This window comes from Aotus nancymaae, unplaced genomic scaffold, assembly GCF_030222135.1.
Source record: "Aotus nancymaae isolate 86718 unplaced genomic scaffold, 86718_ANA_hifiasm-v0.15.2.pri h1tg000041l, whole genome shotgun sequence".
Lineage (NCBI taxonomy): Eukaryota > Metazoa > Chordata > Mammalia > Primates > Aotidae > Aotus > Aotus nancymaae.
Genome location: NW_026988455.1, coordinates 20264508 through 20280044, shown reverse-complemented (window position 1 = coordinate 20280044; position 15537 = coordinate 20264508). Strand labels below are relative to the sequence as shown.

Genomic DNA, 15537 nt, shown 5'->3' with positions numbered 1-15537 from the left:
GAGGAGGAAGAGAATGTCACCTAACATTTTGTGCATCCTTTTTTTTGCTAGGCCCCATTGTGTGCATTTTCACATCTTAACTCATTTAATCCTCGGAACCATTTGAGATGGGTCCTATAATTACCCCATTTTGACCTTTGAGGAATCTGAGGGACACAGGAGAAGGACACACAGCAAATGAGTGGTAAATGCAAGTTTTGAACTCAGGCAGTCTGCCTCTGTGGTATGTGTGCTGCCTTTTTTTTTTTTAATTGAGAATTGTATTGAGAGCCCAGTGCTGTGGCTCATGCTTGTAATCCCAGCACTTTGGGAGGCTGAGGTGGGTGAATCACCTGAGTTGAGGAGTTCAAGACCAGCCTGCCCTTGGTGAAATCCCATCTCTACTAAAAATACAAAATTAGTGGGTGCAGTGGTGCATACCTGTAATACCAGCTACTTGGGAGGCTGAGGCACAAGAATCTTTCGAACCTGGGAGGTAGAAGTTGGAGTGAGCCAAGATCACTGCACTCTAACCTGGGTGATAGAGTGAGGCTCCGTCTCAAAAAAAAAAAATGGAAAATTATATTGAGATCATTACAGATTTGCATGCAATCGTGAAAAATAATAGAGAGCCCTTATATTCTTTTCCCAGTTTCCCTCAGTGGTTACATTTTGCAAAATTGCAGTATATATCACAACCAGGATATTGATACAGTCCACCAATCTTATTCAGATTTCCCTAGTTTTACATATATTTATTTGCTTATATGCATTTACTTATACACAACTATCACATGTGTAGGGTTTTGTATCCACCAGCACAGTCAATATACTGGATGATTTCAACGCCAAAGGCTCCCTCCTGCATTGCCCTTTAATAACTACATTCATTCCCCACTGACCTTCCCACTGTCATCCCCAATCTGTGGCAACCACTGGCTTTTTCTCCATCTCTGTAATTTTGTCATTTCAAGAATGTTATATAAATAGAATCATACAGTAACTAATTTGGGGGCATTGGCTTTTTTTCTTTTTCTGTTTTTTTGAGACGAAGTCTCACTGTGTCACCCAGGCTGTAGTGCAGTGGTGCAATCTTGGCTCACTGCAACCTCCACCTCCTAGGCTCAAGCAATTCTCCCATCTCAGCCTCCTGAGTGGCTGGGACCACAGGCATGCGCCACCACACCTAGCGAATATTTTGTATTTTTGGTAGAGAAAGGGTTTTACCATGTTGGCCAGGCTGGTTTTGAGCTTCTGAGCTCAGGTTGTCCACCTGTCTCAGCCTCCCAAAGTGCTGGGATTACAGGCTTGAGCCACAGCACCCAGCTGGCTTTTTTTCAATCCACATAATTACATTGAGATTTCAGGTGGCTGCACGTACCAATAGTTCATTCCTTTCTATGGATAAGTAGCATTCTGTATTATGGGTGTGCCATGGTTTGTTTGACCATCTACTTCTTCAAGGACATCTCAGTTGCTTCTAACATTTGCCAATTGTGAATAAAGCTGTTATGAACAATTGTTTTAAAGGTTTTTATGATAATGTAAATTTTCATTTCTCTGGGACATATTCTGAAACATCTTCCTGTTTCAGTCTACCCTGAAACTTCCTCATGGACTTACTATGATATTCAAGAAGAAGTTTGCAAATATTAAAATATCCTACTGATATGTCTTAACACTTTCCATTTCTTGTTTGAGATGGAGTCTTGCTCTGCTGCCCAGACTAGAGTGTAGTAGTGTAATCTCAGCTCACTGCAACTTCTGCCTCCCAGGCTCAGGCAATTCTCCTGCCTTAACCTCCCCAGTAGTGGAGATCACAGGTGTGTACCACCATGCCTGGCTAATTTTCGTATTTTTAGTAAGAGACGGAGTTTCACCATGTTGGCCAGGCTGGTCTTGAACTCCTGACCTTAGGTGGTCCACCTGCCTTGCCCTCCCAAAGCGCTAGGATTAATATATGTGAGGCACCGTGCCTGGCCTGTTAACACTAACTTCTAAGTTACTCCTTCCCATTTCCTTTTTTGTATTCCTATTTGCAAATGATTTATATCCTTATATCAAGATCATCTGTGATATTGACTTACTTAATTGGCATCTCCCTTTTGTTTTACAAGTGATGGCCAAAAAATGAGCAAACGGAAAAAGAATTATCCAGATCCAGTTTCCATTATCCAGAAGTATGGTGCTGATGCGCTCAGGTACAAACCGGTGCTTTGCCTTGTGTGTATTTATTGTTTTCTATGTAAGCTTCTCCTATACTGTTAGTCAGAATTGGTTTATAGTTAGGTTTTTAACAACACATCTCTGTTATAATTTGGGTGTTATGTTGGTATGCTTGTTGATTTTCAACTGCCCAAATAGTTTTCTAGATAATAAAGGCATTTTTAAACCTAGAGGTCTTTTTAGGGAAGAGAACCTCCATTGGGTGTTGTCGAGCTGTCCAAGTCCTTCCCAGGCTAGATGCAGATTGCCTCTGCCTTACTTCCTTTCTAGGTTCCCTGTCTTGTTAGTATTCGAATTCTCTTTCATCATTTATTTTAATTTTGTACTTACAGAGCCATGTGAGATATATCTATGCTAGAGCTAATAAAAAACTAATATTGAAATGCTTTTGGGGAAATCTGAGCCACGGCTTGAGTTAGTTGTAATCACAAAATCACACAACGCTCAAGTTGAAAGGGACCTAGAGATCTTGTACAGCATCTTTTTCTCCTTGACATGAGACCAATTCCCAGGCCTGTGACACAGCACCTTCATACAGTACCTGTGTTGCCCAGGAGCCATTAGTGTGGGGCTCTCCCCCAACTCTCCACTGTCTCTTAGACTCACCCTTGGCACTGCTGGCCATTCGGGCTGGGTAATTCTTTGTGGTAGTAATTTTCTGTAGGATGTTTAGCAGCATCCCTGACCTCTGCCCACTAAATGTCAAGACTCTGTTCTGTGAAGGCTGCTCCTTATGAGTTCCTCTGTCTGCAGTCAGCAAATGTGCAGGTCGTGTCCATGGGAAGGAGACAGTGGCTCTTGACAAGGACCAGGCCAGCCTTCCTCTTGGTACTAGTGTACCCCATTGGTCCTGCAGTGAGACTGGCATAAGATGCATTTTGGTGCCATATTTTATTATCAGATTATATACGCCTTTTATAATTTGCTAGGTCTCTTACACAAAGCGAGAGTGAGTTTTGTGACTTTTAAATTGACCACTCAAAGAGTATTCATAGTTTCCCCCTTTCATAGAAAGTAGGCTGATTTTCATCTTGCTCTCTCGATGTTTCAAGTAGTAATAATTGGTTTACTATCTAAGCATCTTTTTTGTTCAATTTTTCTCCCTCTTCCAGATTATATCTGATTAACTCCCCTGTGGTGAGAGCAGAAAACCTCCGCTTTAAAGAGGAAGGTGTGCGGGACGTCCTTAAGGATGTACTGCTCCCATGGTACAATGCCTACCGCTTTTTCATCCAGAACGTTGTGAGGCTTCAGAAGGTATGGGCTGCAGGGGACTGCATATGTGCCTGCCACATCTCCACAGCGCTCCCTTCACCAAGTTGTGTGGTGGAGCTCTGTGTGAGACTGTAGGGCTGCTGTTCTCTGCTGCCTGTTGCCAGTAACTTAGAGTCATTGGGAGGCCATACGCACAGGTGGGGAAGGTATCTGGGGTCTGGGCTATGCCGGGACCATGGGGCGTCACCTGCAGAAGGGTTGTGTTATATAGTTGTTTAGTCGGTCAGTTCTTTTTTTGGGGGGTGGGGGGAGGGGTGGAGTCTCGGTCTTGTCACCCAGACTGGAGTGCAAAAGTGCAATCTTGGCTCACTTCAACCTCTGCCTCCTGGGTTCAAGCAGTTCTTCTGCCACAGCCTCCCCAGTAGCTGGGATTACAGGAGCCCACCACCATGCCCAGCTAATTTTTTTCTATTTTTATTGGTGATGGTGGTTTCACCATGTTGGCCAGACTGATCTTGAATTCCTGACCTCAGGTGATCCACCCACCTTGGCCTCCCAAAGTGCTGGGATTATAGGCATGAGCCACTGCATCCAGCCTAGTCAGTCTGTTCTTGGTACCAGAAACGCCATGTTGAGTGAGACACCCCTCCCCCTTATGGAACCAGTGGAGTGAGAATTGGGAGAGATAGTAAAGAGTCAGCTACTTTTAGAGAGAGCACCCAGTGAAGACAGAGTCACAGAAGCTAGCTAGGGCTGGGTGCTTGAGGTGGGTGGTCAGAGAGCGCCCCTCAGTGGGGTGGCATTTGGGCTAATCTAAGAGCAATAGTAATTCTTGATGGAGTTTTCAGTGGGTTGTTAGGATGACAAATAACAGTTGTGATATATGTGAAAGTGTACTTCAAGGGCAGTTACCTCCACACCCAAGAGTTACTCTCTCACCTGAGAAGCCCTTGCTCTGGGGCCACCTTCCATGCCCCACAACTGACCACTGTCAGGGTCCATCACCTTCATTGCACATCTTCCTGTATGGACTTTCAAGACCTGATTTGGGGTCAGGGATCCAGTATTGCATATCTTATCTCCAGCAGCTTACAAGTAAAATTGCTTGTAAGTTACTGTTGAATGAACATGAGATGTTATTCCTGCTTGAGCAGTTCAAAAAGCTGGTTGAAGAAATGAACTCTTGTTATCCCACTCTTCTGCTCCCCTTGGGCTCTGGTTGTCCTGCTAATGAGGACACATCATGTTCATCTGAGGCTCTCAGAGTAGACTTTCTGCAGGAATTGAGAAAGGTAGTCGTCCTCCCCAGGCTCCCAGCATTCTTCCTCTCTGCAGCCCTGCTACCTTCCCTGCATATGGTTCTGTGCCAAATAGGGCCAACAGTCTTTGGGCAGGTGTACGCTGCAGGCCTCCACTGGAGTGGGACCCAGAAATGCAGGCTGTGTCAAAGCTCCCTGCAGTGAGGGCCCATCTGAACATACCAGCAAGATACAGACTCCACAATCAAAGGCTTAAACCTAGAGGAAGAGTCACATTATCACTGCCCTGCCAGCCTGGTTGTGGTGCTGCCAGAGAAACAAAGCAGGACATGAGTTCTGTGTGTGGAGCAGGGACTTAAGATCAAGGATGATTTTGCAAAGCAAAAAGAGATAGAACATTCTGGGTAAAATGAACAGCTTTAACATGGCAATTACTTCCCAGTACTCATTTTCAGTTTGCAGACAATTATTCAGTGCTAGACAGTTTTACTGTCCTTCCTTCCTGAGGTTTAAAGTAACTAAACCCTACACTTTCTGACAAGGTTTTAGAATATCTCTCAATTAGTAATTACTCTTCGGTGCAGAGAAGTAATGTTTTTCTAAACTCTTTTCAGTTCACTGAAAAATGTAATTAATTGAGGACTTAGTGTCCCACATTGGTGCTTATCTTGAAAATACTGCTGCAAATCAGAAATTCACATTGCCAGCAGGCAATGGGGATTTTTGGTTTTGTTTAAGTGATTTAAAAAGTTTATTTCCTTATAGTAACTTACCCCAATGTGCAAATGTTTAACTGATTGTTCATTCCTAGGAAGAAGAAATAGAATTTCTCTACAATGAGAACACAGTTAGAAAAAGCCCCAACATTACAGACCAGTGGATCCTGTCCTTCATGCAGTCTCTCATTGGCTTCTTTGAGACTGAAATGGCAGGTGAGTCTCTCTTGGTCTGTCTTTCCAGAACTACTCTCTTTGTAACTGCCCTTTTGGTATGTATCTGTCTATAAACATAGTGAAAATATTGAGAGATACAGAAAATTAAATAATTACTTCCTTTCACCTCTCAAATGTAGTTTTGTTAAGGCTTGTTAATTGTTGGAATGTCTTTGTTTCAAGGCCCTGGGGAATTCTGACCTGGCTTGGTGGCTCACACCTGTAATCCCCAGCATTTTGGGAGGCCGAGGCAGCCAGATCACCTGAGGTTAGGAGTTCCAGACTAGCCTGGTGAACACTGGTGAAACCCTGTCTCTACTAAAAATATATTAAAGAAAAAATTAGCTTGCCATGGAGGTGGGCACATGTAATCCCAGCTACTCAGGAGACTGAGGCAGGAGAATCGCTTGAACCTGGGAGGCGGAGGCTGCAGTGAGTTGAGATTGCACCACTGCCTGGGTGACAAGAGTGAAACTCCATCTTTAAAAAAAAAAAAAAAGAAGCCCTGGGGAATTCTGTCTTTAGAGGGTGTCTTGGCAAGCTAAACCCTCCACAAAAGAGCTTTGGAGCTTGACAGCTGTGGGTTCAAAGCCCAGCTGTACCACTTGTTCCCAATCCAGAGAGTTGCCTGAACTCTGACCATCAGTTTCTTTCTTTTTTTCTTTTTTTTTTTTAATTTTTATGGGTATATAGATGTATATATTTATGGGGTATATGAGATATTTTTAGACAGGCATACAGTGTGTAATAATTCACATCAGGGTAAATGTGGTATCCATCACCTCAAGCATTTATTGTATCTTTGTGTTGCAAACATCCCAATTATACCCTTTTAGTTGTTTTTTAATGTTGACTGTAATCACCCCATTGTGCCATCAGATGCTACTCATTCATTCTGTCTTGACCTTCGGTGTCTTTATCTGGAAAATGCCTAGTAGTGTTTGTAAGGCTTAAGTAGAGATGATTTACATAAAGTAGCTGGCAGATAATAGGTACTCAATAAATAATACTTGTTATTATTATATTTATAACTTATTTTTAGGTCTATTTTTATTACTGAATAGTCCCCATCTTTTCTAGAAAAATTAGAAAAGTCAGAAGAGCAGTAATGAAATGGACATTTTGCTATATTTTATTAACTAACAACAGTAAGTTTGTTAGGTAATTTTACAGAGATTCAAAACTACATTATGTTGAGTTCCTCAGGGTTTCAGATAGTTACAACCATAGGTCCAGGTGAGACATCTGGGACACCTCAGAGAGTCAAAGTCAGCAGGCAGAGGCCCTGGGTCACAGTGAGGACGAAAGAAGGTAAGGCAAATCCATTCTCTCAGGACCCTGTCCTGCTGCTGTTGGGCAGAGCAGCGGCTGCCACAGACCTGGGATTCACCATTAGCCTATGTACTGGCACATGCCAGTCCCTGGAAAAGACAGTACTGCCCCACGTAGCACAAAAAGACTGTTAATCAGTCGCCCTAAAGGATTTGTCCACTTTGTTAAACATGTAGAAGGATCGTGACAGTCCAGCTGTTGCTCAGATGGACGTGGATGAAGATGGAAGTGAGTGTGAGGCTGATTCCTGCCCTGAGGAGGGCAGCACTGGGAGTCCAGCACAGTCGGCCCAGACTGCTCACAGCTGTGTCTGCTTTTCCCTCCTGGGTGATCCAAGTGGGTGGGAAATGTGGGGATTGTTGCTTGGAGCAGCTGCCATAACCTGTTGAAGCTGGGTCTGGAGAGTGTGCACCCTGACTGGAGCTTTATGTGCCTGGAAACTAGAGATCAGCAGCCACGTTGTGTGGGTCATATTTAAGTCCCAGCTCTGCCAGCCTGTCAGCTTCATGTCCTCCACTCCCTCAGCAGCACTGTGGGTGTGAGAGGACCTGGCTCACAGGGTGGCGGTGGCCTGGGTAGTGGCTGCTGCTGCCTCCATATGTTGTAAGTTCATTCATTGCATGTGGGGTTCATTATTCCCTCAGAGTTGAAACCAGAATATAGAAAACCTGAGCTTCCTGGAAGGTAAAAAGTGGTGTGAACCCTAGAAATCATTTAGGCAGACCTCAGTCACTGAAATCAACTGTCGAGGAAAGTGTGACCAGCTAACGACTCTGGCCTGGGGCTCAGCCCACTGGCACCCGAGTTCTGGTCTTTGTGAACAGCAACAGAGAGCAGCTCTGCCCCTTGCAACTTCTCATCTCTTTAGCTTAGACCAGAGGCCTCATTAAAACTCCCTGGATTCTTTTCATTATCATAAATTGTGTTTGTTTCTAAGTGTTGCTCTTTTGGTATTTGTTTTTATGCAACAGAGTATTAATTTAAAGGGGAGGTGAATGAGAATCCTTAAAATAAGCCTTGCCTCAGACACGACTGGCTAAACACCCTTTATTTCCTGCCTGACCTCTGAGTTTTTCAGGAAACCCTTCAAATCCTCCTAATTCCTCAACACTTTCACTACCTCTTCTGCTGTTTTTACTTGACTGTTTTAATACTTAGAAAGCAAGTTATATTTTATTCATATCCTATGCCAGTTTCTCAACTGCAGCACTATGGACAGTTTGGGCCAGATCATCCTTTGTGGTGGGGCTGTGCTGTGCATTATAAGATGTTGAGCACCATCTCCGGGGTCTACCCATTAGATTCCAGCAGCACCATGCTACCCGCCAAGTTGTGGCAAGCAAACTGTTTCTTAAAACATTGACACATGTTCCTTGCAGGGCAAAATTGCTTTTGTTTGAGAATCACTGGCCTATGCTGTGCCTTTTAGCATCTGATTTGAGCTTTTTGTATGTCTTTTAGTTGCAGTACAATGTACTACAATAGAAAGGAGGTGGGCATTGTTTATGCTGTCAAATTGCACAACTCCCTGTAAACGGTATTTCCTACACTTGTGTAGTGGGCAGCCTTGGACTTTGATCCACACATATTGGAGTTTTTGGCTTTTTTCACTGACCAGTGGGAATTCTCATGTGGCTCATAGGATGGTTTTTTGTGTGCATCTCGAAATACCTTGACTGCCATGTAACACATCCTCAACAAATGGTCGTTACATGATTGCTTCATTTTGGTTCTTAGTAAGTGGAGGCCCTTGGATAGAAGAGGCGGCCCGTTCTTTGCTGTATCCAGCCCTCTCCCCACCCCAGGTGCCTGGTACTCACTCGCTGCCTGATTGACTTGTCTTGCTTTTAGCTTATAGGCTTTACACTGTGGTGCCTCGCCTTGTCAAGTTTGTAGATACTCTCACCAATTGGTATGTTAGAATGAACCGCAGAAGATTAAAGGTAAGTGCAGACTGCTGTTGAGAAAAGCAAAAAGCACATGAAGTTTGAGAGTAGAAGAAATATGAGAATAGCCCAAAGGGAAAGGAACATTTTCAGATGCTCTCAGTTTTTGAAGCTATGTTTTTCTTCTCCTCTTACATTGCATTTTAACTATATTTGTCATTTGTGGCATAGGGATCTGTAAGTTCTAAAAGTCATTTTACATTTTTTTTCACAACACAATTAGTACGTATATTGGAGGGAGAATGTCAGGGCACAAACAGGACTAAACTGAGCAGACAGACTTCTTAACATTCGAAATAAAATCATGCAAATATTTTATGAAAATACTGGCAGGTATGGCTTTAATATTAAGAGCGATACCGCCTTTCATTTACCACAAGGGAGTCGGTTATTTGGCTGTGGACAGAACTCTTGTGTAGCTGTTGGAGGTTTAGGATGAGCAGAGCATAGGTTTTGGTCTCAGGACTTAAGCAAGGTACATAAATAACAATGATACATAACAGGGAGAGCGAAGTCTCTTTACCGTAGGCCGAGTAAAGGCTCCCACCACCCATTAGTCATGTCCTTTTTTTTTTTTTTTGAGTCAGAGTTTTACTCTTGTCACCCAGGCTGGAGTGCAATGGCAGGATCTCAACTCACTGCAACCTCTACTTCCCGGGTTCAAGTGATTCTCCTGCCTCAGTCCCCTGAGGAGCTGAGATTACAAGTGTGTGCCACCACACCCAGCTAATTTTTGTATTTTTAATAGAGACAGGTTTCACCATGTTGGCTGGGCTGGCCTTGAATTCCTGACTTTAGGTGATCCACCTACCTCAGCCTCTCAAAGCATTGATATTACAGGCGTGAGCCGCCGCACGCAACCAGTCATGGCTTAAAATGCATTAATAATAAAACCCTGCCACACAACTATAATTTCATTTTTGTGTAGGTGTATCTCACACACACATATCCAGGACATATGCTAAGATGTTTACAGTAGTTATCTCTGGATAACTTATTCATGGTTGAAATTTTTTCATTATCTTTGTTTTTCCTACAATGAATTGGTTTTTTTTAATACACAGTATATGTTTTTTAACATAAAATATTTTATATAAAGGTACTTTAAGTTTTCAGTTAGCAGCTGTTTTTATCAGTTGTGGGTAGATCCATTCTGCCCTCAGCCGTTTGGTCCTACAGTCAGGCTTCACTTTCCTACCGGCTGGCCTCAGGTGGGGATAGTGGGACAGCAGCTGCACATCCTGGCCAGGCTTCCTGCACTGCCTTGCAGGGCCACCCTAGACAGCCTGTGGTGGTGGCCCTTTCTTCTCACTCTGCCTCATGTCCTGTCTGCATACTGCATGCTGTTTAAGGGTTGCCTCTTTTTAATCAACTTTTTTTTTTATGATAAACACTTATTTTAGCAGTTTAAAGTTTATATTTCCTTTTTATTCATTAGGGTGAAAATGGGATGGAAGATTGTGTCGTGGCCCTAGAAACCTTGTTTAGTGTTCTGCTTTCTCTTTGCAGACTTATGGTAAGATGGTTGCTTCTCTCTAGTACCCTTTGGCCTGTGTGCTGCCTTCGGTACCCACTTGGCTGCAGCATCCTCCTTTTATATCTATTCTCTATTATTCCACCAAAAGCAGAAATAGATGTTTTATAACAGCTTATAGCAGTAGTTTCTTTTCAGAAATCTTATTAGCTTATACATGTTAAGTAAGGACTAAGAAATACTGGATTTTTTCTTCCAGTCTCTGGTAGTATAGTGTAGTCAGGGCCCTTGGCTTGGGAAGGAGGATCTACAGTGCAAAGTAAGACATACCTCATCTTAATGTGAATTGGCATAATTGCAAATAATGGGGAAGTTCTTTAGCTAATACCTGTCCTAGCAAATATATCATAAAAAATACTTTGACTTAGCATTGAGTCAAAAATGACTTAGCATTTTTGATAGGAACTGATATATGTTCCTATCAGTTCAAATATTAGTTAAATAATAATAAAGTAGAAAGGCTCCAACTTGCTTTTTATCCTGTTTCTGCTACTCCGTATATTATAAGGCTCCTATTTATTCCTTAACTGAAGGAAAATCTGCTTTGTACAAGGTCCTTGCCTTATCCTCTCCATGCCTGATCTCATCACCTTCATCCCGTGTAGCAGGGGGTGTTTTCCCCAGTTTACAGATGAGGTTTCTGAGGTTTGGAACAGTCAGTCCTCTATGCATATTGACTTGGCTGATATACCATTAGGTGCTCCTGTTTCTGTTTTAGACATCCTTCAGAATTGTAGAGATGCTTTGGGTTTTTCTGGCTACAGTCCTACAGCTATGCTTCAGGGCTGTGAGGCCATTTCTCATTCATAGGGCATGTTTTGTAACCTCATGCCCATTTCAGTGCATATTACTGTGTCGCTAACATGTTTAGTTGTTTCTCAGTATAAATGAGGTCAGTTGTTGATGACTGCATATGACTGACATGACGTCCTGTGTCTTCATACAGGCTCCCTACACGCCTTTTCTCACTGAATTGATGTACCAGAATCTAAAGGTGCTGATTGACCCTGTTTCTGTTCAAGACAAGGACACACTCAGCATCCACTACCTCATGCTGCCCCGTGTTCGGTAGGAATCAAATAGAAATAAGTCTCACCTGTGCCAAGGAGGGGAGAGTTGCTCGAACATGTGGGGGAGAGGAGGCATTTCACTGTTCCAGCTCCCTCTGTGCCCCGCCTCCCACCCTAGCCCCCAGCTGACATGAACCCCTCCTCAGGCTGCATGATGGGGCCCACATTGGTACATGGTAGCAGGGATGCTTGGTATGGAACCCCGTTGTAGAGCTGCAGCATGTGGGGTGTGGTCATGCCCCATGGGGGCCCGTTGGGGAGGTGCCGGGTGCTGAGGCAGGCTCAGGGTGCTGCCTCCTTCTCTGTTTGTCCCCCAGGCAGGCACTGCACTGCCCTTCCCCCAGTGCCTCATCAGGAGGGCCTGGCCACACTTCTGTACCCTGACCCTCTTCCTCACATAAGCATGCCTAATGTCTTGAATTTTCCTTTTAAATCTAATCTCTTTCATATTTGTACCTCTACCACTCAGAGAAGAATTAATTGATAAGAAAATAGAGAGTGCAATATCTCGGATGCAGTCTGTGATTGAACTTGGACGAGTGATCAGAGACCGCAAAACTATTCCCATAAAGGTTTGAAATTTTACTTCTATTTTACGTGGCACCGACCTAAATAATTAAGTCTTTGGAATGTTTTCTTAATATATAGAGCTTCCAGCAATGGCCTTTTTTTATTTTCTGCAGTGAGGGTGTGAATGACTTAGTACTAGTCCAGCCTGACTAGTCTAGAGCTTGAGGTTCAAATAAACATTTAATATTCATTTTTCTGCCGTTTAGAGGACTGACTGCTAAGTGACCTTTCCCCTCCCTTTTCCTCCTAGTATCCTTTGAAAGAAATTGTGGTTATCCATCAAGATCCAGAAGCTCTTAAAGATATCAAGTCTTTGGAGAAGTATGTCATTGAGGTAAGATGGATGATTTGTCTGTTTTAGGTACAAATAGACCTCCCTTGAGAACATTATTTTGATGAATAATCTTCAGTAAAGTACATATTGACTATATAATATATTTTTATTAGTATATTCATAAAAAATTTAACAATCCATCGTATTTTACACTGTGCTTGGAATCAGCACAAATTTGATATAATTATTTTTAAAATATTTCAAGATCAATGAATTTTTTTACCTATCACCTCTCATCTTCATTTGCGTCTCTTCTGTGTTGAAGTACTTTTCTTTTTTTTTTTTTTGTGACAGAGTCTCATTCTGTCACCCAGGCTAGAGTGCAGTGGTGCATTACCACAACCTCCACCTCCCAAGTCCAAGCGATTCTCCTGCCTCAGCCTCCTGAGTATCTGGGACTACAGGCACTGCCACCGCACCCGGCTAACATTTGTATTTTTAGTAGAGGTGGAGTTTAACCATGTTGGCCAGTCTGGTCTTAAAACTCCTGATCTCAAGTGATTTGCTCGCCTTGGCCTCCCAAAGTGCTGGGATTACAGGCATGAGCCCCACTTCGCCTGGCCTTCTGAAGTACTTTTTGATAACTACCAAAGAAACTTTGTTTCTCCAAATTATACAAGTGACAAGTGCCCTCGCATTGGTTATAAATAGTCAAGGCACTAGCGTAGTGAGCCTCTTTCAACTCCTTCTCTCCTGGAGTCTCACTTCCTGACTTCTTCATAATTTATATAATTACTCTCCTGTTGTTTGAAATTTAGGTTTCTGATTACAAACAAAAGCTATGTATGTACATATATGCATATATCACTGTACGGATATTGGGTACATACCAGAAGTGGAGTTTTGGGGTCAAAGTTTATGGTGTCAGTTGGCTTTCTAAACCTCTTTATTCCATGATTTTTTAAAAACAAATATGTTTTACCTCATCTTCTTTGTGATGCTAGAAAATAAATATTTTTTAAAATTTCATTGTTTACTCTTTTCACTGGTAATATTTAAAATCATTATTGTAGAAAAGATTAATTTCTATATTTGGTTTTCAGTTGCTTGAGAATTCCAGAGAAATATCAGAAACTGAAAATTAGACTGTAAATTCTGTAATTAGTGCCTGTGGTTATGCATAAAATAAAAAATTTTTTTGTTTTTCTTGAGACAGGGTCTTGTTCTGTCACCCAGGCTGGAGTGCAGTGATACAATCTTGGCTTACTACAGCCTCTGTCTCCTGGGCTCGGGCAATCCTCCCACCTGTCTCCCAGATAGCTAAGATTAGGCATAGTAGTACAAGCTTTTGTACAGATGGGGTTTGACCATGTTACCCGGTCCAGTCTTTAACTCCTGAGCTCAAACAATCCTCCCACCTTGGCCTCCTGAAGTGCTAGGATTACAGGTGTGCACCACCGTGCCCAGCTGAAAACATTTTAAATTACTTCAGTCACTTAAAATGAGATTAATTAATGTAGCTAAATACAATGGCAAAACTAAACATTCCATATTATTTGCTTCAAACTATCATTCTCATGAGATCTCATTTTCCCATCTACTGTGCCATCACCATCCCTGCTGCATCAGTAATCCTCAGTAGCATGACTGAAGCATGAAGTGTTCTTTTAACTGATTCTTCTGCTTTGTTGATGGTTAACCTTGTGGTACTCTGAAATTGCTTACACAAAGGTTACCTCTGAGGGATGAAGTTTATATTTCTGGTTCTGGAGTCCTTTTTCTGTTATGCTCAACTGTCTTGATAGACCTTCATAAGAAACATTTTTTCTTAGCATACAAGTCATTGGTTTTTAAGCATATTTATAGAATTGTACAACAGAACCATCACCACAGTTTTAGAACATTTTCATCATCCCAGAAAGAAACCCAGTATTCATTAGCATTCACACACCATTTTCACCTCAATACCTGACCACTTCCCAGCATCCACGAACCTATTTGCTATCTCTGGGTTTACCTTCTCTGAACATTTCATATTAGTGGAATTGTACAATTTGTAATTTTTATGTCTGGCATATTTCAGCTAGCATAATGTTTTACATTAATTTATGTTGTAGCATGTATGAGTGCTTCAGTCCTTCATAATGCTAAATTTTTCATTGCACGTGTCTGCAGTATTATTTTATACATTCACTGTTGATGGACATTTGAGCTGTTCTTACTTTCTGGCTGATGGAAATAATGTTGCTGTGGATATGTTTTTGTGTGAACATGTTTTTGGGTGAACATATGTTTTCATTTTTCATTTTTGTTTCCTCTTGTGCACTAACTGTAGGAATTGAATGTTCGAAAAGTTACGCTGTCTACAGATAAAAACAAATATGGCATTCGGCTAAGGGCAGAACCAGATCACATGGTCCTGGGGAAGCGTCTGAAGGGAGCCTTTAAGGCAGTGATGACGTCCATCAAGCAGCTGAGCAGTGAGGAGCTGGAGCAGTTCCAGAAGACTGGTAGGTGTCTACACAGACAAGGGCGCACCATTCATGTCCTCAGGCTGAGGGATATTTTGTATTTAGGTTACTGTTTGACTTTAATATCACATCCTTCTCTTTTCTTTTTCTTTTTTTTTTTTTTGAGACGGAATCTCACTCTGTCACTCAGCCTGGAGTACAGTTGCATAATCTCAGCTCACTGCAACCTCTGCCTCCCAGGTTCAAGCGATTTTCCTGCCTCATCCTCTTGAGTAACTGGGATTACAGGCTCGCGCCACCACGCCTGGCTAATTTTTGTATTTTTAGTAGAAACGGGATTTTGCCATTTTTGCCAGGCTGGTCTCGAACTCCTGACCTTAGGTGATACACCGCCTTAGCCTCCCAAAGTTCTGGGATTACAGGTATGAGCCACCACACCTGGCCATCCTTTTCTTAAATAAAACTTTTTTTCCTGTTCATAAAAATGTTTATTGTTATTATTATTTTTTTTTTTTCTTGAGATGGAGTCTTACACTGTTGCCAGGGCTGGAATGAGTGGCATGATCTCAGCTCACTGCAACCTCAGCTTCCCAAGTAGCTGGGATTACAGGCACCCGCCACCTTGCCCAGCCATTTTATTTATTTATTTATTTGTAATTTTTAGTAGTCAGGGTTTCACTATGTTGGCCAGGCTGGTCTTGAACTCTTGATCTCTTGATCCTCCCGCCT

At 42.4% G+C, this 15537-nt stretch overlaps 1 protein-coding gene across 2 annotated transcripts in view; it reads left to right on the top strand.

Annotated features, from left to right (window-relative positions):
- The window catches only part of IARS1 (isoleucyl-tRNA synthetase 1), a 75560-nt gene that overhangs the window by 31565 nt on the left and 28458 nt on the right, over positions 1 to 15537 (top strand). For both annotated transcript variants that reach the window (XM_012472202.3, XM_012472201.3), the window contains exons 18-26: positions 2097 to 2180; positions 3318 to 3462; positions 5491 to 5611; positions 8795 to 8886; positions 10328 to 10405; positions 11370 to 11491; positions 11963 to 12065; positions 12314 to 12397; positions 14673 to 14847. In XM_012472202.3, coding sequence (XP_012327625.3) covers positions 2097 to 2180; positions 3318 to 3462; positions 5491 to 5611; positions 8795 to 8886; positions 10328 to 10405; positions 11370 to 11491; positions 11963 to 12065; positions 12314 to 12397; positions 14673 to 14847 — 1004 coding nt within the window. The remainder of the gene's footprint in view (positions 1 to 2096; positions 2181 to 3317; positions 3463 to 5490; positions 5612 to 8794; positions 8887 to 10327; positions 10406 to 11369; positions 11492 to 11962; positions 12066 to 12313; positions 12398 to 14672; positions 14848 to 15537) is intronic.